We start from the raw sequence: 25981 nt of genomic DNA on the forward strand, positions 1-25981 counted from the left end.
GTGAGCACTTATTAGTGATTTTTTTTTTTTTTTTTTTTTTTTTTTTTTTAAGGTGACAGAAGTGATTCAGAGTAAACAAAAACCGTTTTCTTCGCTGCACCTTCTTTAAAAACCCGCCTGACGGGTCCATCCGGCAGACTGAGATTCTTCCAGCAGGCCTCCAACGACGTCGTCAATCATGTATCCTGTGTGTGTCACAGGCAGGACCGTGTCGTGGTGATTCACGGCGAATTACCATGACGGAAAATGACCCAGCATGCAAGCCTGGTATCAGTCGGTACAGGAATTGGCGCTATGACTCAGCTTCAGTGGAAAAATTGGACTTTTCTAATGATAATGAGGATAATGAGAACACGTTTAGGCAGAGAGAGTCCCTGTACGAACCTGAGGTAGCAGGTCCTGTATAAAAAACTAAGTGATATCCAGTCAAAACACCAAACAAACGCACATATATTCAATAGATTTATTATATTTACATTTATAAAAACCATATGAAATATTAACAATAGCAGAATATACATTTCCATTGAGTGGCACACAAAAAAATACTTTCTAGTTCAATGAGCGGTCTGCTCGTCCTGATTCCTCCACTGTGCTCCAGTACGGCCCACACAGCATTAAACAGCAGCATTCCTGTCGCCTTATTAAAATCAACAGTGGTCATGGATCAGGCGAGGTTGTGTACAAGCACGTCAAAACACAGGCGGGCTTTGGACAACGTGTGGCTGTGCAGCATGAACCCCGGAACAAGCAATATGCCTGCTGGGAGTTGAAGTACAAGGAATGTAAAAAAAGCAATTTGTTGGCTGTCGCTAAACATTTTCTGAGCCATAAACGCAACGAAAAACCTCGTTTCTGGGCCAGTTTGCACACATTCAAGTAAGACTCATCCTTTGACTTTTGGAGCATTTGGGCGTCAGTGCTGAATTATTCCCCATTTCTCGCTGGGTTTTGGTCATTAGAACCTAAAATTTTGAAGACAAACCCCTTTGATTTGAGTTCAAATTAATCAAAAGATGTGATTGAAGCTCCCAGTGCCTGAATAGCGCCCTAACACGATGCGAGACGCTGGCAGGGACGATGAATACCTCTGCCAGGTGTGTCCCTTTTCACTCCATTCCCCTCTCATGTCAACACTCCGCTCTCAACTGAAAAAGAGCAAACCTTTCCTGGAATGTTCTGATAGCCGGGCTGACTCGGAAAAGGCACTGTTACAGTCTGAATACAAAGGAAAACCACATATCAATATTAAATCAGTTATTCCCGGACTGATTTGTAAATATTGTGCATGTTGACCGGGAAACAAAAGTTCAGGAGCTCCTGAAGAGTCTGTGGACTCAGGGGCCCGTGGGATGAATCCAGTACTGATGACTCAGCTTCCAGGCGCTGACACATTTCATAATTTGGCTCAAAGTTCAGAGTTTTTTTTTGTTTTTTGGGGGGGATCTAGCCCAATCCCTGTCGCACTCCCTCTCCTTGGCCTGAATCCCGCGATGATCACGAATACGAGGACAGGTTGGGAGCCGAGGCCCGGATCTTCTCCTCCAGCTTCAGCGCCGCCGGCCTGAATGGAATCTTCGACGCCGTCTTGAAGGACGGGGGCTTGTCCTTCAGCTCGTGTTTATTCAGCGGCAGGTTGCAGTTGTTGAAGGGGTCGTCGTAGTCGTCCGGCGGCACCGGCATGTTGCGGTTGCGCCTCTTGACCTTGTTGGCGCATCTGACGACGCGCTTGGCGATCAGATAGATGATCTCGCAGATGTTGAGGATGATGCAGAGGGCAGAGGCTCCCACCATGAAGTAGGTGAAGACCTTCTTCTCGGTGGGGTGGCCGATGTAGCAGTCCACTTGGTTGGGACAGGGCGACACCTCGCACTTGACCAGCCTGGGCAGGTAGAAGCTGTCGTAGACCCGGTGGAGGATGTAGAGGAAGGACACCTCGATGCCCGTCTTGACGAAGAGGCTGATCAGGTAGGTCCACCACAGGCCGCCGTGCTTCTTCCCCGTGTTGTTGTACAGCTTGCTGTCCTCGCCGTGCTTGGCCCGGTGCTTGCGCTCGCGGTCGTCGCGGTACGCCACGTGCATGACCACCATGAAGGACGGGCACGTGACGAAGATGAGCTGCAGGGCCCACAGGCGGATGTGGGAGATGGGGAAGAAGTGGTCGTAGCAGACGTTGGCGCAGCCGGGCTGCTTGGTGTTGCAATCGAAGTCCTTCTGCTCGTCGCCCCACACCCGCTCCGCCGCCACGACGTACACCATCACCCTGAACACGAACACCACCGACAGCCATACCCGCCCGAACGCCGTGGAGTATTTGTTCACCCCACTGAGGAGGGCCTGAAAGGTCTTCCAGTCCATGTTCTTGGCTGGCAATCAAATATCCTTTCCCTTAAGTTTATCTCCTCTTGGTCGTCGTTTATCTTCAGACCTGTTAGTAACAGAATAAAGAAGGGGTGAACACGCTTCTTTTTAAAAATCTGCTTCATTTTCTGCTCTCACCTTCAGGACATCAGTGTCATAATTGTCTTGCTGAAGCCGCTTTATATATATAAAAAAAAGCTTTTTCTCGCTTTTAAAGCCAGTGATCAGTCTTCCTGAGATGAATTAATGTCAGAACGACTCATTTATCAGCCTGAGAGAGACAACTTTTCACCACAGCAGTTAAGTGTAGGCCTCAGGACAAGCTCCTCACAAAAGAAACAAGTTAGACGAATGTCTCCAACACACCCGCTGCCCTCACACACACTGGAGCCTATATATTCTATTATAAGTACACACACACTGTCAGGTATGTTGATTTCAAACATTAAAGGCATACACAAAGCTGGTACCTTCAGCTCTCTGTTGTGAATCTGTCACTGTAATAAAGAAAGCAGACTTTTTTTTCTCTCTCTCTTGAGTCTCAACACCTAAAGCCGCCTTTTACGCACGGGCCGTGCGCATTTTACAACGCGTTGACACAAATAAGTCTGGTTTTTCTGTCGACATGTGGCATCTTTAAACCACGAATAATGAGAACTGGTCTCACTGACTCTTTCGTAAAGTCCCGATCCGAGTTCGCGTCCAGGAATTCATCCAAACACATCAAAACTGCTTCAGCGCGAGTTTTCCACTCACCAAGAAACCACGTTAGTCCATCGCCGGGAGAGGGGACGCTCGCGTGCGTACGTCCAAAGGATTTCCCGTTGCTTTCAGGTCGTTTTGATCCTCCAAAGCACAGATTTGCCTCCCTCCGACAGGTAGAGGAGCGCAGCAGTGTTGGGAAATGCGCCTGTGGGTGTGGTTGAAGAAAGACTGAAGCGCCCCCAGATGTTGCTTTCTCCTCCCTCCTCCTCTGTGTCTCTCTCGCCTACTCACACGCCACTGCCAGGAGACAGCTCAAGCTTTTTTTTTCTCTCATAACAGTCATAACCAGGAACTTTGACTGAATTTATGAAAATCACGTCTGGATGCGAGTCATGCCAGCAGACAGCTTCAGGCCTGCTCAGCCCCAAACCATCAGCACTCCCTGGATGGGCCATTAGGAAACTCTAAAACTATTTTTTTTAATTCATGAGAGAGTTTAAGAGAGTTTAAATGTGAACTGTCACTTAATCAAAAGGCACAAATTGAATTTATCTGTGAGCTACAGTCTGCTCAGATGAGCTTAAACTGCTGAGAATTTTGTGGAAAGGTTTAGTGTTTGTGTCAAAAAGTTTTAGGGGCTTAATTGTCATTGTTTTCATGTCTCCAGGAAAAAGACTGCTGCATTGTCTAAACTTGTTTCTGAATGCTTAAGTGAGTGTGCGTAAGAGCCGGGCACACCCTGGCGAATGCATTTTTTTCCCTTTAGTTGTTGTATATCCTGTGTCTTTTTTTTGTTGGATGTTTCCAAAGCTCTGACAAATGTGAGGCATCCTGGGGTGGGTTAAAGCGAGGGCAAAAGATTTCTGAAGAAGCTTTCATTGTCCAGTCATCAGAAAAAGATTCTATTTCCTCTTTCTCTAAGTATAAACTTCAGCCAACTTTTTAACTCGATACCCATGGCTGCAACTAAGACGTGTTGTATTTCCTTCATTCCTTCTTCTCTGATGACACTGTAACAATTCATGAATTCCCAGTACGCTAAAGTTCATCCTCATTGTAAGAACAGAGATTCTTGTCTTTTTGTTTTGTTCTACTTCACAGCCAGACTGGTGTTTTCACAGCGTTTCTGTTTCCTACAATCTCAGACCATCGTTTGTTCCTGTTCTGAAGTGAAAAACTTTTTATTACTGGTGTGTATTTGCACATTAATAGAAGCCCCTTCGTATTGTGAATCATACCAGGGATTACCTTGTTTGAAAAGCCAGGGCTGGGCTGCGACTTGCCAGATCCTGCCCACCAGAGTCTGCTTTCAGAGCTGGAGCTCATGTTTACGTGATTACAAAAGGATAAGAGAGCAAGTTGAAGCTCAAGTCGGGTCAAGTTTGACAGATGTTCAGTGTCACTAAATATCTCCACTGGGTTCGTTTCAGGCTCTCAGCAGCAACATCCTTCAGCCAAGGTCAAAGTTTGCAGGAAGAGAAAAAGCAGTAAAAACCAGACACGCAAGCTAGATTAGTTTCACTTTCTTCTTTGATTTTCTGAAGAGAAATACTTAACATCATGTAAAGAATGTCCTTTTTTTTATAGGGAGTGTGTTTAGATTTTCCAATCATAATCACAATGTACAAATAAAATTCACATTTTTGAATAAGCTAATGAACATGCGTCTCTATTGATCTGGATGAGGTGTCGGAAAAATATACTCTGTTCTGGAAGAGCACTGTTAAATACAAGGGAGAGGAGAGCATAAGCAGGACTCTGGAACCCAGCATTGTTTATTATAGATGATCAGTTGCATGTGTGCAGGAAAAGTATCAGCTTCATTCTCAGTGTGCACGTGGGATTTTATATATTTCAGAGAGACGAGGTGGTGTTTGGATTCCGGAGATGTAGTTTCTAAAAGTGTCTTTTCAGACACTCTCAACCCTAAACTCAAAAGTCTATTGGGCGTGAAGCTGTGGTCTTCAGTGAATAGCAACTTTGTTACTATTATCACAAACTCCTGTTTACTGAAAGATGACTGAATGATTCAGATAATTGGTGTAATTTCGGCTGAATAGGATCGTTGGATTGGACCACACAGTGCTGAGAGCTCAGCTAATGTGTTAAGAAAAAATAACCGCAATCACAGACCACCTTCTATACTTCTTCATCAAAATAATTACCCATCAGTGAATGGATGGAGGCAGGGTACATCCTGGACAGGTCACTAGTCTATAACAGGATAAACATACAAAAAACATGTATGCACAGGGAGAACATAGAAGGGACTCCAAACCCTCCAAGTGCCAAAAAAGACTTGAGTAGGCAAGTTTGTAGCTGCACCAGCACAGACCAGATCTTTCAATAAGCTCTTCATCAATTCCTTAATTCATCTGACCTCTCAGCCTGCTGTGAGCCATTATGTAAGATTAGTCACCAATTAAATTCAAACACATGTTTTAGCCTGTGGAAGCAAACTTGAAAATACCCACTGAAAGCCTCCCAACGCACAAACTCAACACAGAAAGGCCGCTGAAGCCCGATCCAGACACGAACCAGTGAGGTACGCCTCTGTGCAGTCTACACACACAAACACAATTCTGAAAACTGTCTTGCATGTTTTCTCTTTAAAGGAATTGTGTGTGTTTAGAGATTCACAAGCTGAATGCAACAACTGTCCGTCCTGAGTGATCATCCGACGCTCAAACCTGCTGGAAACTTTCCCGCTGCAAAAGACCCGATGTCAGCGTTCATCTCTGATGTGTGGGGAGAATCTGGTGAAAATGTTATTACAAAAAAAGTTTGGTGTGTTTGTCAAAGCGACAGCGCTGCTTCGGTCCGGAAGATGGGGATCAAGAGGAGAATCCATCACTGTCTGGGCTCAGTGAATGAGGAGACTACGCAGCCAGAGGCTGGATGAACTACTTTTGTTGAAAGAACCGATTCAGGACGTTAAAAAAAAAAGACTTCTCGCATCACTGCTGCCCTCGTTTTATGGTCACACACTAAACAGAGATAGAAATCATCTTGATACTTTGATAACCGTTGAGATTACAGCACTTTAAATATGTACTCTCATTCAATTCAAACACAAACCCTTTTATTGTGTTTGTTTTCTCTCCTGTTAGAAAAACACTGATGATTAAACAGGATTACACAAAGACATTCTCATAAACTTGTTGGACCGTTGTGCTTTTCAGGAAAGGCATCTGGCCTTGAGTTTGGAAGCATCAACACAACATCTTCCCGGCCAGACTCCACCGCAGTGGGTTGCATAATGGCTGGGGGAGGGAAAGAAAACGTTGCTCCTCAAAGCTTGAGATTGAGAACTGGTCCAGGCAGTCTGCCGGGGCCACGCCTGGAGAAATGCACCCTGTGACTCAACCTCTGCCAGCTGCGAGTCTCAACAAGACCGACCAACACGACAGGACAAACACAACTCTTTCGCTGCCGCCGCTGGGAGAGGAAGGAAACCTACCAGAACAGAGGAAGCTGGGATAAGATGACAAATGATACTCCTGGACGAGCTTTGATGGCCTCTTATTCAGAGTAATTATTGGCTCGTTTGCTCAGTGACTCGATCATGTTAGGGCAGAAACAAGGAGAATCACGGCGACTTGAACTGAGGCCGCATCATAAGAAAGAGACCTTTGAGTTTCAAATACTGAGAGTCTTTGTTCGCTTTGTCAAAATGTAGGTACTGATCAACTGTCTGAAGTACTCATAACAGAGAGACACATGTTCAATCACACACCTATATGGCAAGTTAGAGCCACCACTCAAGCTTTAATGCTTGTTTTGAACTGTTGGAGAAAATCAGAGAACACAGGCAGAACATGCAAACACACCGTCAAGCCGTATGAGCAGGATTTACCACAAAAAAATCCCATCAAAATCCAGCAAAGTGCTGCATTCAGATTAGCAGACAGTCTGGTGAAATGTTTTAGCTCGGCTCATTGTTTATGGAATCGTTGTTGTCCCCACTTCAACCTGGTAGTGATAACAATGTTTTGGAAAAATAATGATTGGTGCCAATTCGTCTTCTCAATGTTGAAAAAGCTTCACAGCCGCATAGAGAAGATAAAGCTGAAGTTATATTTATGTCTGCAAGACTGTCTGAGACCTGGATGTTAGTCACAGTCACATCAGAGGTCAAATCTTCATCCATCTGTGGAATCTCTGCTTTTATTTCCTGTAAAGTTTGTGTGTGTGGTGAAATGTGGCACAGCTCCAGCATCGAAACTGTCAATTTAGGGTTTTTTTGACTTTCATTTCCTTGAGGTTGGAGTTGCGTTTGGCGCATGAAACTGGCTCGTATGATCTAATGGCAAAGGTCATCCGAAACAAGTTGAATTGTGACAATATTTTGTGGCGAACTTTCCTGTCCTGTGGCTCATTGATTTGATGTTGACTCTGTGACAAGACCTAATATTAATATTTACTGAAAAAATATAGACATTAAAAACAAGCTCCTCAAAAAGCGGGGGGGGGGGGGGGGGGGGGGGGGGGGGGGGGGGGTCAACAAGGCCTAGACCATGAAAACACTGAAAGGTTCTGGGCCTGTTTCCATTGTTATTGCACTTACACACACACACACACACAGTCCAGTGTAAAAGTGATGACTAACTCAACACTTTCTAATCACACACATTGCAAATTTGGCCATAGTGACTTGTCTAATTTTAATCCCAAACATAGATGAACCTTTTAGCATATTTATATTCTTTCCTGATGTGTTTTCCTATAAACCTGAAAACAGCAGCAGCTCCTCATAATGTATGTTCGAACCATTTTTTTCCTCTTATCTTGACCTTCATCTGGCTGAGGAGTCAGGTTGCTGTCTGTCTCGTTCCTGATGGCACGAAGGTAAAGAATTAGATTTCAGGAACAGCCTTTCTCAAACTGACTCTGACATTACCCAGAGCGCATCTGAAACTGGCCTCGGCGGCAAACTGTTAACAGATAATCCCATCTCTGTTTGTGGAAAGGCTGTTGAGTTTTTAAACACGGCGTCGCAGTGCCAGGCCAGAGGAGTCTCACCATCTCGAAAGAGCAAACAGAGTGAAAGAAAGAGAAAGAAACCATGTTCAGCGTCAGTCCATCGCTCCTGTGGCACACTGCTGGACAAATAATCGGAATCGCCTCTTCTGAGGCTGCGCCGACGGACGGAATTCCAGCGTTGGGTGGGTCCACACGTCAGCAAAGATGAAACAAACCGAGGAGTGGGAGACTCCTCCTCCGCCCTCCACAGAGTACCAATCAACCAAAACAATGAGCGCGCCGCTCTTAGCAACAAGGCGATCCGTGTGGCCAATGGGAAGGGAGAGCTTCATGAAGAACATGGAAAAAAAGCTGAAGAAAGGAAGTGTGAGAGCTCAGCTAAACCACACAAGTTGTGCAGAATCAACACATCTCTCAGGGTGCCTCGTTCTGCAGTCCACTAAAAACCCTCCTAAAGCGTTTATTACTTCTATACCACTGTACATTAACCTGAACTGTCTTTATTGTACTCAGCAACAAAGAAACGTGTTCAAAAAGCAAAAAATATTCATCTTTAATGAAAAAAATATTCACAAATATAAACAACGTTCACCACAGTGCAGTGAAATATGCACATCTTGATATTATTAACACCTGTGTTTATAAAAGTGTCCCTGTTTGCTCTCTACTGCCTGTAGTTTAAACATCATGGCACAAAAAAAATTAAAAAAAAGAAGCAGCACAGTAAAATGCACAGGAACAGCTGTTCGAACCTTTTTGATAAATTATGACAAGTTCATAGAGTCCAACTCAGGGGGGAAAAGACTCTCAAGTATGGGCTGGACAAACACGCGGCGGGCGGCCGTGAGCAGGGGGAAAATCTTACACAGAGAAACCACACGCGTTTGTAAAACCGGAGGCGACTCTCCAAAACCACTGAGTGACTCATGCAATTCATCTCCAGGCCTGATCTCTCTTTCACTCACTGTAATAACAGATATCCATCTGCTAAAAATAAAAAAGAAAAAATAAGGGAAACACTCAATAGTGCACACATTCCAGGTTAATGACACATCCGTGTTGTAGTCCAGAATTTTAAACTCTCTGGAAACAGGGAACTAAACTTTACAGCAGTGCAGCCTCAGACCGTACGAATCTACACCAAGCTGTCTGAGGAACGAGGAGACGCGGATCTTGTGTCCCGCTTTGTTCTGAATCAAGTCTTTTTCTGGTCCGTCTCTCAGGATATGGCGACGCTGTACGAGGGCGCGGGGGTCTCGGGGGTGTTCTTGCCCGCCTTGAGGGCGTTGGGCTCCATCAGGTTGCTGCCGCTGGACAGCGTGTTGGTCATGCTGTGGTGAGCGTGGTGCACCGAGGTGAAGAGCTCGCGGCAGCGCTTCCCCACCAGGTAGATGATCTCCAGGAAGGACAGGAAGATGCACGCCAGGCTGGTGACCACCATGAAGAGGGTGAAGATCCGCTTCTCCGTGGGCCGGGCGATGAAGCAGTCCACCTTGTTGGGGCAGGGCTTCTGCTCGCACTTGATGAGCGAGGGGAAGTCGTAGCCCTCGTAGATGTGGTAGAGGAGGTAGACGAAGGTGGCGTCCACCCCGATCTTGAAGACCAGCGTCAGGACGTAGGTCCACCACAGGCCGCCGCGCTTCTTCCCCGTGTCCTTGTAGAGACGGCGGCAGTTCTCGCCGTACTTGAGCCGGTGCTTGCGCTCGCGGTCCTCCCTATAGGCGACGTGCATGACCACCAGGAGCGAGGGGCAGGTGACGAAGATGAGCTGCAGGGCCCACAGCCGCACGTGGGACACGGGGAAGAAGTGGTCGTAGCAGACGTTGTGGCACCCGGGCTGCGCCGTGTTGCACTTGAAGTCCTTCTGCTCGTCCCCCCACACCTTCTCGGCGGCCACCACGAACACCATCACCCTGAAGAGGAACACGATGGAGAGCCACACACGGCCGAACGCCGTGGAGTACTTGTTCACTCCGCTGAGGAGTCCCTGGAGGAATGCCCAGTTCATGACGGGCTCTGTTCACAGACGCTGCTCGCTCGTCTTCCAGGTGACAGAAGGCAGGGGGAAGCTCTTTACGGCTGAAACGCCACAGGCGAGCTTCAGATATCCAGCAGTCTGAGAGAGAAGGAAATCACAGACGTGTCACAGTACAAGAAGAAGAAGAAAAAAAAAACAGAGTCAACAGGCAAACAAAGTAGGCTGGAAGTGAGTCATTCACGTGTCCGCCTGGTTTAATCGAGCGTAAAAGGAATGTAAGAACAGCGAATATTCAGTTAAATAAAGTAAAAAAAAAAATACATGTGGCTCAGTGTGAAAACACAATCCGGACTGCTCTCACTAGAATCAGCCTCTCGTTTCCCTCAGACTGCGCTAAACTTTTCCGCCAACTTTCCACATTCCGTGCGTAATTACGCGTATCCAAAAAAAAAAAAAAAAAAAAAAAAAAAACCGAGTAGAAAACATAAATCGCACGCCCTAAACAAGCCGAACATTTCACGATAACCCGGGTTTGATTTCTCGATGTGGATACTGACCGTGTCTCGGAGCGGAGGAGCGGAGTCCGGATGAGCCTCTTCGAATCGAAGCGAATCTCTGCGGATTTCTCAACAGGACGGGAGTGGAGGAGGAGGCGGGGCTGCTGCTGTCTGTGTCCTCTCACCTCTCAACCTGCCCAGGTGTGGCACCTCCACACAGCCCGGGGGATTCTGCCGCTTTTCAACATCGAATAATACCCGTATTCTAAAGGAAAGGTTTTAAAAGGGTCGATGATAACGCGTGAAACAAATAATCTGAAACGAAAACGTATTTACTCATTTACTGAGCTTCAAGTGTCTTAAATGAATACATTCCTTCCATATCCTTTGCATGGAATAGTGATATGTACATATTTTGCGACAAACTTCAAAACACGGATTCTGTTTGAACAATGTCATGACACTGACAGAGAGAACCTCTCCTGGTTCTTTTCTGTGACTAATTTAGAAATAAATAGGCCAATTTTTTTCTCACTTCATTTGTTTGTTCATGCATGATTTTCTGTTTGCACTATTCAGTCCATTCATCTGCATTGTGACTTTCATAAGATGTTGCTAGTTACTTAGGATTTTTTCTTTCTTCAGAGAATTTCCATTGAACTTTATATTGAGGGCAAATCGATAGTTTGGAAGTAATAATTTTAAGAACAGTTTGATGGACCCAGTTAATATCTTCAAAAGCTAAGACATAGCTATAGAAAGTCATTTTTGATGTCTGAAACAAACACACAAGGCTGACTCGTAAAAGCACATTTAAAATATTAAATATACTCAATGAAAACTGATCCAGACAACATGACTTTTTTTGTAAAGAAAAATGAGCTCTTATTTAAAAAATGTTTATTGGAATATTTACATGGCAGTAGACGAGGCGTCAAAGTACAAAAGACCAAGAACACACTCCGGACTTGCAGAGTTATACTGTCTTTACAAACAGACACACACACACACACACAGGCAAGCGCTCTCTCCGTTCACTCATATTCTCCACAGTCAGAGATGACCACTTTCTGCTTCGTTTTGCCATCTTTTGATCCTTGAGCCTGAAGACAGAAAACAGATTTAGATGATTTAGATCAATTTACCCGAATAAAACAAAAACAAGAAGACAGTTTTAAAACTCAACAAGCAGAGTAAGAAAATACTAATGTGCGGTTTTGATTCTGGAGCACATTTTAACAGTGTGATCAAAATATTTCTTTTTTTGAAACATGAAATACATTCACCACTACTTCCTCATAACAGTAATTCCTGAATGACAATGGTGAAAATGTTCAGGTCTAGTTGAGCTCATCAGACAATATAAATACTGGCTTTTAGTATGCGGCAGCAGGAAAGAGGAAATATCACTGCTGTTTCTGGGTTATTTTTTTTCCCCCAATAAAAAAAATTGCTAAGCTAAGATCTGTTACCTCCTGAGCTGGAAACAGATACTTTTCCTTCTTCTAGACAGACCTGCTTTCATCTCATTCTCTCTGTTTGTTTCTTGTACTATTTTTAGGAAATTATAGTGAAACCCTTAGTGATGTTTCAGCTTTGTAACAGAAATAAAACCGTGTTGAGTTTGGATGTTTAATCCAAGTGTGAGATTTCTGCAAGTAAATTAATAATTCTAAATTCCTAAATATGATTGTGCTTCTTTCTGCATCTCTGTGTTCATCCTGTGATTGACTGGCTACCTATTAAGAGTGTTAACTGCCTTCACTATGATTTGTATAAAAAAAAAAAACGGTTGCATTATATGAAGTAGTCATTGATGTGTATAAAGCTGGGATTGGGCTCAGTACTCTGTGACGCTCAACAGATTAACAGAGAGATGGAAATGATGAGCTGCTGATGACTTGTGTATTACCTGGTAACATACACATATTGTTTGTTTTTTTGTATTGTTTTCAGTGATTTGAATCTATTGTATAGCTTTGATAATGTTCGTGGTTTTGTTGTGACTGTTTTGATCAAAATGTTATGATCCCTGCTTCAAATAAGTGAATGCATTATGCACAGATCAATAACTCATAACAACATTTGAACTGTAGTTTATGTCTATGTGGGTGAATTTAGAGTGAATAGCTTAATTTAATTGCAGTTTATGAAATATTAGAACATCATGTAATAAGGATTTATAAAACATTAATAAAGCAGTATAGAAGGATGACTCATCCAGTCCCTGGATCCCGTACCTCCATTGCCCGGAGCACGTCCATCCCCTCCACCAGCTCTCCAAACACCACGTGTTTCCCATCCAGCCAGTCTGTTTTGTCAGTGGTTATGAAGAACTGAGAGCCATTCGTGTTTGACCCGGAATTGGCCATGGAGAGCTGGCCTGTGAGCAGGGGAAAAAAAAAAAAAAAAAAAGCAGCATTGAGCCAGTTTGCCACAGAAACCTGTCAGTAAACAAAACCAGGAGCTTCATTCCCAAATCTAAAAACACACAGGAGCCTCCTCACCTGGAGCAGTGTGTTTGAGGACGAAGTTCTCGTCGTCAAACTTGCGGCCGTAGATGGACTTCCCCCCGGTGCCGTTGTGGTTGGTGAAGTCGCCTCCTTGGCACATGAACTGTGGGATGATGCGATGGAAGCTGCTGCCCTTGTAGCCGAAGCCCTTCTCGTGAGTGCACAGGCAGCGGAAATTCTCTGTTGGAAAACAAATCATTTTTATGGTAAACACAGTTTCTACATGTCTTTATGGTTCATGTCAAATTCTCCGCATTCATGCTTAGAGACCTGCAGTCATGGGAACGATGTCGGCACGCAGGAGGAAGCGCAGCCTTCCTGCTGGCTTGTTGCCGATCTTTATGTCCATGTAGACCTGCGGATTGACTCTCCCTTTTTTAGCCGGGGGCTCCGCCTGCAACAACAAATTGAAACCGTCTTCGTACCGAGACTTATCCACTCCAAACCAACAACGCCACTGGTTAGAAAGACGGCCTGATCACCTCTTCTGTCGTCGTTTTTTCTGTTTCACCGGCTGCTGCTTCTGCCTCAGCCTCCTCGGAGGTTTTACCGGAGAATTTCTTGAGCCAGTCATCGTCAGACCACACTGAGGGAAAGTCCAACTTAAAGTGAGATTTGCGTCGCAGAAAAGAAGAAGCCCCAAAATGCTTGTTTGTAATACGTCACCTGGTCGAGAGGAGCCCTCTTTGATTCTCATCGGTTTGGCGATGTTCACGCGGATCGTCCGTCCAAACAGTTCCGACTCGTTCTGGTTGTCAAAGTGAAAATGAAAGGATTTATTTCTTGCAAATTTTTGAATGCTCAGTCAAAATAGGTCACAGAAACTCCACTGGAGTAGCAGCTATTTAGGTCACTCACCATGTTATCAATGGCTGCTGCAGCATCCTGCGGAGGAAACATCCAGCACAGAGACATTAACAGCAACAGACCCACTATGTTATAACAAACAATTAAGTTTAGTAATAATTCATCTATTGGAGGAATGATCACATTATTTTGTTGGTTAGTGACTTAATATCGCAACAATTTCCAAAATTAACTCAGATCAACTACAGATATTACAATAGAAACTGGAGTAATGTTTAGAAACACATTTCAGAGATACTCCTGTTAGAACATTGTTAGAGACCTCAGTGTTGTCTGAAAGTGTGTTGTCGTTAAAAAAAAACAACCCTTGTTGAGCCTGGGTCAAACCCAAAACCATAGTACTTGATTAAATTCCATGCAATATTTAGTAAATGTGTGTTCAGGTTTGGTTAAGTTAAAACAAACTCTGCTGCCTCAGCTCTGTTAAGAGGATTTATAGAAAGGCTGACATTCAAATCTTGGTGTGTACCAAATAAGCGGATGTAAGACCCATTTCCTTAGTACCAGTAATTGTATTTTTACTGCAAATGAGAGTGACTGTGAGCTCGCCACTGGTAAAACTACTTCAAGAAAAATCTCAAGAGTTAACAATCTTGTTCCAGTGATTAGAACGAATGAAAATTTATACAGAATGGAATGTTGTGTGCGTGCAGCCAAAACGAATCAAGACTCCAACTCGTGTATTAAACCATGCTTCTGAAACTTGTCAAGTCTATAATAAAGATTTTGCAGATATGCTGAATGTGCAAATATATGGGGATATGTGATGTTAAAATCTATTTGGAGCCTGGTTTTAGTGTTCCAGAGTAACCTGTACATACCTCAGCCAGCTCAAATTCAATAAAAGCAAACCCTCTGTGCTTCTCTGAAAGAAAAAAAAAAACAGAAGAGAATGAGCTTAAAACCACTGCTATTTTTGATTTATTCTGCAGCTTCAAGACATTTCTGAGCAGAAGATCTCACCTGTTTCATAGTCCAGGGGGATCTGGATGTCTGTCACGTCGCCAAAGGGAATAAAAGCTGCATGCAGCACCTTCTCATCCACCTCCTCAGCCAGACCACCTGAAGAGAAGACGGAGAAGTCAGACAGACTGAAGGAACAAGCTGTTGTGTTTGCATTGTTCGTGGTGTTGCTGCGTTCACGGAGCTTCACGTAGCATTGGTAACTTATAGTTTTTCATTATTATAATTTATTGCCCTGATTAAAATAAGTAAAAAAAACTTTGTACGATCATTTTAAGCGCCCGAATTTACTGTTTTAAGTCTATGCAAACTCCAGATCGCTGATGTTTGTAGCATCTGCAACAGTTAACGAGGAAACCAGTTCATCCGAAACACCGGTGATTTTTCTCTCGAAAGTTTTTAATGTTTTTAAGTCTCTAATTTATGTTTGGCCGAGTCTGCTTTGTTTTTTAATCTTCACGTTAAATCATTTATGCTGAGTGATCTTTTTTAGCATACGCTAAAGGTATCTTTAGTGAAAACTAGCAGGAACTCACCGATATACAGCACCCGCTTGTTAGTCGCCATGTTGGATTTCACCTTTCAACTCTGACCTCGGCAGCCTCTCATTGGTGGAGCGAAGCTAAGCCCCGCCTCCTGCAAGATGCCGCCTCCACAGCGCCCCCTGTTGGAAGAAGCGTCTCACTGACTATATCACACGTTAACCCCTAATAAACCGGGTGAAAGTTGATATTTCAGAGAGACTGCATCCCTTTATTCAAACACCAGTGTCCAGATGGTCGCCTGAGGATATTTCAATACATTTAAAGGTAAATTAGTACGCTGATGCGCAATTTTCACTTTGGAAAACAGTTTATTAACTCACCATGACTTCTCCCTTTTTTTTTTACCCAATGCAATTGAGTACATTTGCACAACTTTGTAATGAAATGTGCAAAAAGTACTCTAACCTCAACCCTATGACGCACTCATAGCATTGAAAAAAGTTTTATGTCCACAATGCTTTGTTCAAACAAGCCTATCCTCCATATTCTCCTATAATACTGCGTTACCTTGTGCAGAGTTGTGAGACACTGGAGCTGACCCCAGCGGGGTCACACCAAGGGTCACCAACTGATCTCATGAGCATGTTTTTGAACTATGGGAGGAGACTGGGGTTCCTGGAGAGAACTCATGTACACACAGGGAGAACATGCAAACTCCATCCAGAAAGTCGCCACCAGTATTTGAAGTTGAAGTGACAGCTGCAGACACTGCTCCACTATACACCACAGGGTTTAAATAGTTTATTATTTATAATTTATTCATATTCCAAGTGCAATTATTAGCTTGAATGAAATTGTAAGAAATGTAGAAGCTATCAAATAAAGGGTTGAACTGCACCAGCATTTAGAAAAACAAAATTAGCCCCAATACTCAAAAGTCGAGCAGAAGTTTCTTGGCAGGGAGATTGGATTCAATAGGATTACACAAAAAATAGGTGTGGCCTGTCACTTCACCTATAAGTGTGGTGTAACTACACATAATGACAAACAACACCTTTGTTCAAGTTTCCAGTCAAATCATGACACGGTGATGTGAGTCACACTGTGGGAAATATCAGTGTTGAAACTGAATGGTTATTTACACGTGCATTTAGTTCAGCAAAAATAATAATAAAAAAAAAACCTTTCTGCTCAATGTTTGCCTTTCCCTTTGTGAGATTCATACTGGACATGCTTAAATAGAAAATTTCTGGCCTGTAACTGTTCTATTCTGATTCCTAGCTATTATAGGAACAAAACTAAGTACAAAGTAAAAGAAAAAGAGTTAAAGAAATGACATGCAAGCAATGACAGAGCAGGAAACTTTGATAAATCATCCCTTTATTGAGATTACCACACACCCGTGACACACATGATAGGATGGAGGAGATCTATCATCAAATCAAACTTAAAGCCTTCAAGCAAAGATAAACGAGCTCACATTTCCTTTAGAAAAAGGTTTCTCTCCTTTGCCACAAAGTGAAGGACCTTCACTTGTGATTTATTAGCATAATTATTATTATTACTTTTCTTTTTTCAGTTTTATTACAGAACTAGAAAATTATGCAGTGTTCTATTTTCAAAACGTTCAAGTAGAGTTTGAATTAGAAATATTTTTTAATTTCTTTTTGTATAATCTGTTGTTTGCAGTCATTGTTGTTTGTTTCTCCTCATCTCTGCTGGTCTTTCGGTGTCCTGAAACCACAAAAAAAAACCTCGTTAGCATCAGAAATCAATGGCAATGATTATCTTTACTTTATTTATGTCATCATACCGAGGTAATGCTGAGTCTTCAGGAAGTGGGGGCAGCGGTGGTCGCCGCCATGCTGCCCACCTTCTGAGTGGCGTCCTTCTTCGCCTGGTGGGCTTGCAGCACTGCAACAGCTTCCTCCACCTGTGTGAACAACAACATGTCACAAAACACGAGTGGAGGCACCGTCAAGTACAGGGACAGCCAGATGATTTGAGGTGGTGACGTACCTTAGAACGCAAAGACTCGTGAGACTCCAGCATGTGTAGCAACTCGGAGTTGTCGATCTCCAGCAACATGCCGGTGATCTTTCCTGCCAGGTTGGCATGCATGGCCTGAATCAGTGGGAAAAGACGCTCCCCTGGTTTACCAAAGGAAGGGAAAAGAAAGAGTCAAAGAGGTGAAAAAGAGAAGCATTACTGTTTTTTCATGGGATACGACTCCTACCTAACATCTGTTTCTGCTCCTGAGGCGGCGCAGCAGCCAGCATGGAGGCTGTGAGCGGCTCCTGACCCTGAACGTGCACCGCTGGCTGAGCCTGAGGAGCACAAAGAAAAACCACTGCAATACCAAGCGCTTTCAGGTTTAGGTGTTAAGATGACAGGGATGACTAGATACCTGCTGTAAGGCGATGGGCTGCACCACCTGGGGGTTGGGGTTACGGACACCGGAGGCGTACTTGTAAGGAGGCATGGCCCGGGGGCCGGGGACGTTCATCGAGGGACGAGGAGCCATGTTCTGCCCAGAAGCTGGCGCAGCAAGGGAGACAAAATGTGGCAGAATTGACTGAGGCTGATTGGCAGACTGTTAGGAGATCAACTAAAAGCAAAACTCCTGAAATGACCACGTCCAGAGTATTTCGTCACGCACCTCGCGGCCCCTGTGTGCTGCTGTTTGGGGACATGTGCCTCAGGTTGGCACGAGGTCCCGGCTGGCGAAGCGAGTTGGGAATCCCCTGGAAACCACCTGACAGTGAGGACAGCAAGGAGAGAAACGACTTTAATGAGCGTATAAACATCTGCCAAACAGATGATTATCGTGATTAAATGATTATGATTTCAGAGTAATTGAGGGTTTGCTTCGCACACAGATCTTCCGTTGTGCATCACACGCTCACCTTGACCTCTGCCGCCTTGTTGCTGCCATCGGGGGTTGGGTCGCATTTGAGCAAGCTGATTGGGCGCGTAGTAGGTAGTCCTATTCTGAGCCTAATGGGGATGTCACAGAAAGGTAAATGTAAAAATTAACAGGTAAGAAAAGCCCCTAATCAAACAGATAATGGGGCAAACATTAATCGGTGTTGGCAGTATTTTTCCAAAAACAGTTCAAAAGGACAATTATTATATATTTTTGAGCTAAATGTGTGAAAAATCTATCTTTACTCAATTATTAAAACTGTTTTGGGACTTTTTGCAAGCACTAAAAATCTGCAAAAAACATGTGACACATATAAATCTGTAATCTAGGCAAAACTCAACAATAATTTCAAATCCTGAGCCAATGTACCTGACAATACAGAATAAAAAATACTTTAGCAATCCCAGAAAGAAAATCCTTGGATGTGAATGTAAAAACCAAATTTAGCTTTATTTTCTAATTGGAAGAAAACCTGAAGGAAATAGTGCTGAGTGGTCATATTATCTAATGTAAACAATTTTTTTTTACCAAAATGACCTGCCTGCATCTTCTTAATAACTTAAAAAGCAACATGAAGGTCAAACACACGAGTTTTGGTTTGATTCTCACACCTGAGGCACGGCCGGCATGAAGTAGCCACTGGTGGGTTGGAACTGATTAATGATGGCGTTAGCCGGCATGGCCCTCATGCCGGCGATGCGCTGCATATACTGGTTGGTGAGGTGGGCTTTGCGCTCCTCTTTGCGCTGGGCGAGAGCCACGTAGAGGGGCTTGGAGCCCACGATGCGTCCGTTCATCTCGGTCACGGCCTTGGTGGCCTCTTCAGGCGAGGAGAAGCAGACAAAGCCAAAGCCTTTGGAGCGGCCCTCCTCCAGCATCACCTGAAATATGAAACACACCGTCTTAGTGGCTTAAAACACACAGATTTTGATGACATATGTACAGTGTGCGAGATCTGCTCACACCTTGGCACTTGTGATTGACCCGAATGGAGAGAACTCCTTGCGCAGTTTCTCATCATCTATGGTGTCGTCGAGGTTCTTGATGTAAAGATTAACTCCCTGAAGGAAAAGGCAAAGTTTAATTTCAAGTTTCTGGATTAATTTTCTTTGGGATGTAGCTTCTGCAGACCTGATAGCGACTGATCCTCTCCTGCTTCAGCAGCTCAAACTTCCTCTTCAGCTCGGCCTGCCTCTCCATTTTCTTCTGAGCTCTGCCCACAAACACAGTCTTGCCGTTGAGCTCGGTGCCATTCATTTCCTCCACGGCCTTTGGATGACGCCACAGTTATCAGAGAGCACGTCTACCTGATAAAGACACACCTGCCACATTTCCATGGCTTCAGAGTACCTTGTTGGCGTCCTCGTGTTTCTCATAACTCACAAATCCAAAGCCTCTGGATTTGCCGGTTGGGTCTGTCATCACTTTCACGCTGAGTGTTTTTCCTACAAACGAGGCAAACAAGTGAATGAAATAGCAGAACTTTTGGATTCTTGGTAAATTCATATCAATCTCTACTCAGTTTACCATATTTGTCAAAAAGCTCCTTCAGCTTGTCATCATCCATATCGTCCCCAAAGTTCTTGATGTAGACGTTGGTGAACTCTTTGGCTTTGGCGCCCAGTTCGGCCTCTCGCTCTTTGCGAGATTTGAAGCGGCCCACGAACCTGAAGATGGGAGAGTATCGAAGCACACTCTTTGTAAAATAGTCCCGGAAAGAGCTCGGACACCAAACCAGGCTCCGTTTCTTTTGAGCTCCTTTTTTTCCCCCCGATCTAAAGAGGACTGTGGTTATCCGCGCTTCCAGGTAACGAATGTCGAGATCCGCAAGCACATAGCACAAGGACAACATCCACAAGACAAATTCACAACGGCATTTCAACACCCATCATTCCTAGCAAGAAACGATGAAAAAAAGAAAGAAAACAACATCCAGCTGCTGTTAAGGTCACCAGAGGCAGGCAGGTATGCTGGCATGCTCGACAAGATGGCGACAACCAGCTTAAGTCTTGGTCCAAAACTTGATGAGGAGGTGGATGGAGGGGGGTGGAGGAACAGAGTCTCACAGTACAAAGGAAAGCTGAGGAGGACCAAATGATCTTATATACCTTGCTACGATGACCTCTCCCCTTCCGCCATCCAGTATTGCATTCCTGCATTCGATCCATCACTAAAACACACAAGCGTGGTCATACACACACACACACACACATACACACACACGCACAAACGCTCTAAAGATGGGTGACCGCAAGTGGGCGAATGAGGCAACAGAAAAGAGGTCTGGGAGGAAAGAAGAGTCAGAGGTTTTAGTGTGTTATCTCTCAGTTCAGAGGTTATCTTCAGGCTGGCGGTGGTGAGAGAGGAGCACGTTAGTCATATTATTCACATTCAAACCCACCAACTGGAATAAAAGACACAACAGGTCAGTTCACTCAACACAAATGTAGAACACACAGATCAGGGTTTGGTTTTTTCTTGGTTTTTTTTTTAACATGAGACACAAAGTAAATCACCGCCGGACGCGCATGAGATGTCATGACATCAACGCGGTGTAACTCTTCTGCTGCGGTTCAACCCTTCACTGCCAGAAACAAAAACGCCCCGTTGTCCCAGACACCAACGTGATCAGACACTCACACCTTGCGGTCATTCAGGAGCATGCCGTTCATCTTCTCGATGGCGCGGTCGGCTGCGTCCTGGGTCTCGAAATGGACAAAGGCGTATCCCTTAGAGCCATTTTCATCACACACCACCTACAAGAGAGGAAAACTATTCGTTTATTCAAATCTGTATTTGTATAGGGACGAATATGTAAAGTCGGCCAAGGCCACAGAGTGTAGCGTGTCGTACAACGTGAGTAACAACGAGAAACAAAACAGCAGATATTATTAGCTTATAAAAGTCAGGAGCCAAATCAATCATGATTGGATGACTGATTTTAATTTGAAATGATGCAAATCAGGATTCAGTTTGACTTCTTTTATTCTGATATACAGGTGAGGGTGCCTCTGAGAGTTACTGCAGCTTCCAGTTAGCCTGTAGGTTAGCTCTATGCGTTTGATTTTCTCTAGCAGGTAACATCTAGAGCAACGGAGGAGCCACAACAGCAAAGATCAGTCTCTCTGTGTTTAGTCTGGATCCTCAAATCAGTAACACAACCTGCCAGAAACAGGATTTTAACATTGAGGCATTTACAGCAAAGCCTGATGACCTAAAAACCATCATGTAGGAGGCCATTGAAGCTAAGATATGTTCTCTTTGTTGCACTTTGTCAGCAGTTCATCAGTGATTTTCTGGTGAGATCGATTTAGTTAAGTTATATGAGGAAATTAAGAAAGGCCGTGGTGACCTAGATGTTAGGCTTGTGGCAAATCAAACATGCTTGTCACATGATCTGCTGTGGAGATCCCAGAAGGGAGCAGCCCAAACACAAAACATGTTATTGTACACAAAGATTTACAGAAATCTGGAAGATATGAGTGACAATTCACAGAAAAGCAAAGCTTGTCTTATCAAAAATAAACATAAGAAATAATGATTTCAATATATTGATTAAAGCTGAGCTGATTATTAAAAGTGATAGCAAGAAAAATGAGGTAAGTGTTGCTGGAAGAACACTTTACTTCAGTAAACATTTCAGTTTGAAGGTGTTCAGATGGTGTTTGTTCTGAGGAGACATTTTCTCAGTGTATGATTAAAATTTCTCAGCGAACAGATGCTTGACATGTTTGACGTTTGTACCTTGCAGGAGAGGATGTTGCCGAAGGCAGAGAAGGTGTCGTACAGGGCTTTGTTGTCGATGGACTTGTCAAGGTTCTTGATAAACACGTTGCCGACGCCCGACTTCCTGAGGGAGGGGTCTCTCTGGGACCACATGATCCTGATCGGCTTCCCTTTGACCACGTCAAAGTTCATGGTGTCCAGGGCCCGCTCGGCTGGCGAGGGAGGAGAGATATGGAGGTGAAGGGAAAGGTCACAGGTGGCACAAAACATGAGGGTGTGTGTGTTTTGTCAAAAACTCGCACAAATGACAGCAAACGCACACAAAAAAAAAGCCACATTTGTGCGCCACAATATTGAATCCCTGCCGCCAGCCTATTAGCAAACACGTGCAGTACGGTGGAGACACTGCAGTGGAGCATGTGGCCGGGCTGATGGGCCGTCTGGCAGCAGCTGGGACGAGTGTGGGGGCAGCTGCAGTGGCCTAGCAGGCAGCACATGTCTCCCTCGCACACAGCAGCAGCAGGCGGTTAGCAGCGCACCAGGCCCTCGTGCGAATATCACCACGATACAGACCTGGTACTGAGTAAAAAGGTAACAGGATCGCTTCAAAGCTTCACTTTGAAAACCTTCTAAAATTGTCTCCACTCTGTTAGGCCTATGATGTGGGTTTATACTATTTTCCTCTTTATCTATAGCGTCAACTCTTACATCAATGTGGGCACACGTGCCAAAGAGCCTTTTGTTCAGTCACACCACAGTGAAACACACACACACGCGCACACACTCATACAGAGGCCAGGCTTTCCAGCTAAAAGTGTCTGGTAAACAAAACGGAGCTGCCTTGCGTCTGCTGGCATCAGCAGTTCGGCTCGCAATTGTACTTCACAACCTGTGTGCTGAGGGGAAGGTGTGTGATCGCTGTCAGATACACACACACTTCTGGAAGGTTCAGAGAGGGAAGCGTCGCTTTAAAAAAAGTCAAAGTGTTTTCTAAAATCTGTGTCTTTAATGCAGTGTTAGATCATGTGAAACAGTGAAATGTATCGTATTGTAAAACGCCAAAAGTCATGAATCACTTGTTATTGTTATTCAAGTATTATCGAGCAGGCAACTTTTGAGCAGCTCAGAGAGAAGGTCTATATTTAGAGAGGGGTCCTGAGAGGTATGTGCTGGCATGGAGTGTGAGTAGAGCATTCTCTACCATTGATGGGGAAGAGACACATTCAACAAGAATGCTCAGATGAGCAACACCGGGTCATGCGAATGTTCACACATGCAATCGACGTGTGAAGAGATCCGACAAATTTTTAAAAGAATTATAGAAGATTTAGGCTTATACCACTTCCAGTGCTCCTCTGGTATACCTATTTAATTCTATTTACATTGTTCGGATGTCATAGGCCACACACACGTGTTAGGACGTCATTTAAATACCCCACACCTACAACCCCGAAACCCCCCCTCAACAACACCAAATGGTGTCTTCTCACTTGCAGCTTTTTCTCACATGAAAGCGAAAACCTTCCTGGAAGAAATCTAAGTTGTAACCTATCACCGTGCCAGATTTTTAGTCACCGCGTGGTGAAGATGCGACAGCGTGACAGTTGTTTTTTTGTTGATATGTGGAGAAGAGGGGGCCTCACACAATGTAAACAGTGTCATCTCCCTCCCCCCATGTCCAACACCTGCTACCTTTGCTCAACATTTTGAGAGCATGGACAGTAAACGGGAGGTCTCTGAAACAAAGACTCTTTACAACATTGTTGATGCATCTGTAGTGAGATTAATAGATTCATAACAGGCAAGCCAATAAACAAAAAAAAAAATAGGAATTAAGTAATTGTGACTATAAAGCTAGAGTTACAGCTAAGTAGAAACAGGATCAAGTCTTAAATAATAGGAATACTTTAGGGGAACACATGGAACTGGCTTGACAAGAAGTGATTCAGCTGTGCTTGTCCCTTTCAGTGGCTATGGCAGCAGGGGGGCAATGGGAATTCACTCATTGGCCCTTTAAATAGGAGCAGAAATGGGTCGTTTTGGGCTTGATAAGACAGAAGCAGAAGTATAACCAGACCACAATGCAGAAATAAAAATGACAGTTGTTGCTCAGTTAAAGGGAAACCTATATGCTGAGTGCTTTAAGTGATACATCACAAGAAGTGGGGCAGTCTTATTTAGGTCAACCGGCTGTCCTCTGCAAAGGCAAAGGTGTTCATTTTTTTTTTTTTAATAATCATTATTATCATTATGCAGACAGTTTAAAGCAGAGCTCCCCCGCCGAGCACATGCGCTGACACTGTCAATATTTGCAAGGATGCATGCTATGTGCACGTTTCTTACCGTCGGCCGGCTGCGAGAAGTTCACGTAAGCGTATCCGAGCGAGCGGCGGGTGATCATGTCGCGGCAGACCCGAATGGAGAGCACCGGGCCGGCGGGGCTGAATTTCTCATACAGCATAGCCTCCGTGATGTCGGGGTGCAGGTCGCCAACGTAGAGAGAAGCCATCGGATAACTCCCGGTCGCAGTGTTCATATCTCGGACGTCAGCCAGTGAATAAAAGCGGATCTCCCCTCAGAGAAAAGAGAAATTTAAGCCTAAAGAATTAAAAAGAAGAAGCCCCCTGAAGTGTAATCCGGGCGAGAGACGCGCTTCAGTCAGGAGAAGACACGCTGCAGGCAGCCGGCTCCGACACGCAGCGCAGTGGGAAAAAGACCAAAATGAAAAAGAAAAAAGAAAATTAAAGATCGACGTCTTCTGATGAATTCCTTCCTTAAATAATAAAAAAAAAAAAGACACCAACTTCGGGATGAGCCCGAGGCCTCCTGGTTGTGTTTTTTTTTTCAAGAAATTAATTTTTTGCTATTTTTTTTAAATGTATGTTTTTTTTTTCTTTTAAGTATTGCGGTACTTGTTTTTTATAAAGATTTTGTATATTTTATATTTTTTTGTATATTTTTTATTTTAAGTTTTTCAAGAACAGTGAGTTAGACACTCACGGTTGTTTTGTGGCCGGGGAAAGAGACTGCTGGGAGGAAAGCATGGGCACTTTATAGAGAGGAAATAGTGGCCAGGGTCAAACTTGGGAGAGGAAAAAAAAAAAAAAACCACAACACTGAGCATGCGGTGTAAAAGAGAGAGCGCACACTGCTGTCCCAACTACAGAGCTCTGCTCCCCACAGCGACATCTGGGTGGGAATGCTGCAGACTCCCGCCGCTGCAGCCAATGAACAGAGTGAGGGCTACAAGCTGACAGATTACATCTTCAAAATTCACAATAATTCCCTAATGCAGGCATATTTGGATTAAGTTGCAAGAGTAGATTTTTCTCCTTCTTCAGTTTTTTTTTTTTTCATAATGGAAAATTATCTGGATTGGAAGCATACAGTAATTTTTCAATGGCTGTTGGAGAATGGATGCACAGTGGTCAGTGCTCTCGATTCACACCAAGAAGGTCTGGGTTCAAATAGGCAAATAGTGTCCAGTCCTTTGGAGTTTGCGTGTTCTACCTGGTTCCTCCGGCATTCCAGCTTCTTCCCACAGTCCAAAAAGATGCAGGTGATTCAGAGATAAGTTAAAATATTTGAAGTTATTTGATTTAAAATGTCTGACAAACTGACCCCGAAAGGGAAGAAGCAGTAGATAATGAATGAATGTCTGACAAATTAGACAAGCCCAGTCTGATTTGTGTATTATCATAACTTAGAAGAAACCATTTCAGGTATTTTAAGTTATAGAATGTGTCTCTTTATTAATGCAGATTTTATTTATGTCACATGGTACTTTTTTTTTTAAATAAAGCACTTTCACACAACCATGGTTGAAACAAAGAGTACGATTTCAAATAAGACAATAAGAAAACTATAAAATTCAACAGGAATACAAAGACATTTTAATATGTGAATCTGGTGACTTTAATCATTTTGAATGTAAGGTATATTTTTAGGGACCGAGCCCGAGGGCGAGGTGGCCTCAA

At 43.9% G+C, this 25981-nt stretch overlaps 4 protein-coding genes across 4 annotated transcripts; all 4 read right to left on the minus strand.

Annotated features, from left to right (window-relative positions):
- Positions 1-18: 18 nt before the first annotated feature.
- Positions 19-3292, minus strand: gjb3 (gap junction protein beta 3). The gene is made up of 2 exons (XM_030117159.1): positions 3118-3292; positions 19-2428 (listed from the first exon to the last, which is right to left on the minus strand). Exon 2 carries the CDS (start codon positions 2356-2358, stop codon positions 1498-1500), a length of 861 nt encoding a protein of 286 aa, XP_029973019.1. The 5' UTR covers positions 2359-2428; positions 3118-3292; the 3' UTR covers positions 19-1497.
- Positions 3293-9233: 5941 nt separating this feature from the next.
- gjb10 (gap junction protein beta 10) lies at positions 9234-10655 on the minus strand. The gene is made up of 2 exons (XM_030117685.1): positions 10585-10655; positions 9234-10165 (listed from the first exon to the last, which is right to left on the minus strand). The coding sequence occupies exon 2, from the start codon at positions 10055-10057 to the stop codon at positions 9269-9271; it is 789 nt and encodes a 262-aa protein (XP_029973545.1). The 5' UTR covers positions 10058-10165; positions 10585-10655; the 3' UTR covers positions 9234-9268.
- A 752-nt stretch (positions 10656-11407) lies between these two features.
- On the minus strand, positions 11408-15443 carry ppie (peptidylprolyl isomerase E (cyclophilin E)). Its single transcript, XM_030117330.1, has 10 exons — positions 15404-15443; positions 14868-14966; positions 14726-14769; positions 13896-13922; positions 13704-13785; positions 13520-13623; positions 13308-13431; positions 13032-13217; positions 12765-12907; positions 11408-11627 (listed from the first exon to the last, which is right to left on the minus strand). Exons 1-10 carry the CDS (start codon positions 15432-15434, stop codon positions 11559-11561), a joined length of 909 nt encoding a protein of 302 aa, XP_029973190.1. The 5' UTR covers positions 15435-15443; the 3' UTR covers positions 11408-11558.
- Positions 15444-16967: 1524 nt separating this feature from the next.
- pabpc4 (poly(A) binding protein, cytoplasmic 4 (inducible form)) lies at positions 16968-25010 on the minus strand. The gene is made up of 15 exons (XM_030117570.1): positions 24348-25010; positions 22023-22216; positions 20919-21034; positions 19806-19945; positions 19629-19723; positions 19410-19547; positions 19244-19339; positions 18890-19159; positions 18259-18349; positions 18012-18107; positions 17760-17890; positions 17589-17679; positions 17372-17502; positions 17166-17285; positions 16968-17086 (listed from the first exon to the last, which is right to left on the minus strand). The coding sequence occupies exons 1-14, from the start codon at positions 24538-24540 to the stop codon at positions 17184-17186; spliced, it is 1884 nt and encodes a 627-aa protein (XP_029973430.1). The 5' UTR covers positions 24541-25010; the 3' UTR covers positions 16968-17086; positions 17166-17183.
- Positions 25011-25981: the final 971 nt, after the last annotated feature.

The sequence above is a fragment of the Salarias fasciatus genome, chromosome 19 (genome assembly GCF_902148845.1).
Source record: "Salarias fasciatus chromosome 19, fSalaFa1.1, whole genome shotgun sequence".
NCBI classification, from domain to species: Eukaryota; Metazoa; Chordata; class Actinopteri; order Blenniiformes; family Blenniidae; genus Salarias; species Salarias fasciatus.